General features: G+C 30.5%; 1 protein-coding gene across 1 annotated transcript in view; it reads left to right on the top strand.

Moving 5' to 3' along the window:
- Positions 1–303: 303 nt before the first annotated feature.
- Positions 304–630, top strand: part of LOC106936862 (CUGBP Elav-like family member 1) — a 71,626-nt gene continuing 71,299 nt past the window's right edge. Inside the window, exon 1 of the mRNA XM_015018104.1 lies at positions 304–352. Within this exon, the coding sequence (XP_014873590.1) occupies positions 304–352 (49 nt within the window). The remainder of the gene's footprint in view (positions 353–630) is intronic.

Raw genomic sequence — 630 nt, 5'->3', positions numbered from 1 at the left:
GAATCGTAGCGAATTGTATCGCTCAATAAATATTGTGATACATATCGTATCGTGACCAGAATATTGTATATCGTATCGTATCATTAAATTATTGTATCGCTACACCCCTACTGGCAGCTGAAAACACAGTCAATGTCCCCAACTTATAGTGGTAAATTTGGTTTCAGTAATTGTGTATTTCAAAATAAGAGTCCCATTAATACAGTCAGAAAACATTACGCTTTGGATATCTAGAAAAAGCATTTAAGAAGATAAACTTGCAAATCACTGTGATGAGCAGTTTGTCATTTCTCACTGTTGTAGATGCATCACCCGATCCAGATGAAGCCGGCAGACAGTGAAAAAAGCAACGGTGAGTCAAATCAACTTTATATATATAGTGCCTTTCATCAACAAGGCAGTTTAAAGTGTTTTATTTGATAAAAACATACAATAACCAATTATGAAGTAAGCATCAAACATTACATTTAATCAAATGTCATAATCAAAAATAATCATTACCAAATATACATCAAATGCATTAATCAATGTTTTAGTTATTATTAATCAAAGCCAACTCAAAAAATGTTTTTTTTTTTTTTTTTTTTTTTGTTTTTTGGTGTTTTTGAATTTTTTGGGAGTTTTTTTCCA

The sequence above is a fragment of the Poecilia latipinna genome, unplaced genomic scaffold (genome assembly GCF_001443285.1).
Source record: "Poecilia latipinna isolate Pla-1442-1.1 unplaced genomic scaffold, P_latipinna-1.0 Scaffold2229, whole genome shotgun sequence".
In the NCBI taxonomy this organism is placed as follows: Eukaryota; Metazoa; Chordata; class Actinopteri; order Cyprinodontiformes; family Poeciliidae; genus Poecilia; species Poecilia latipinna.
This window is presented reverse-complemented; position numbering and strand designations above follow the sequence as displayed.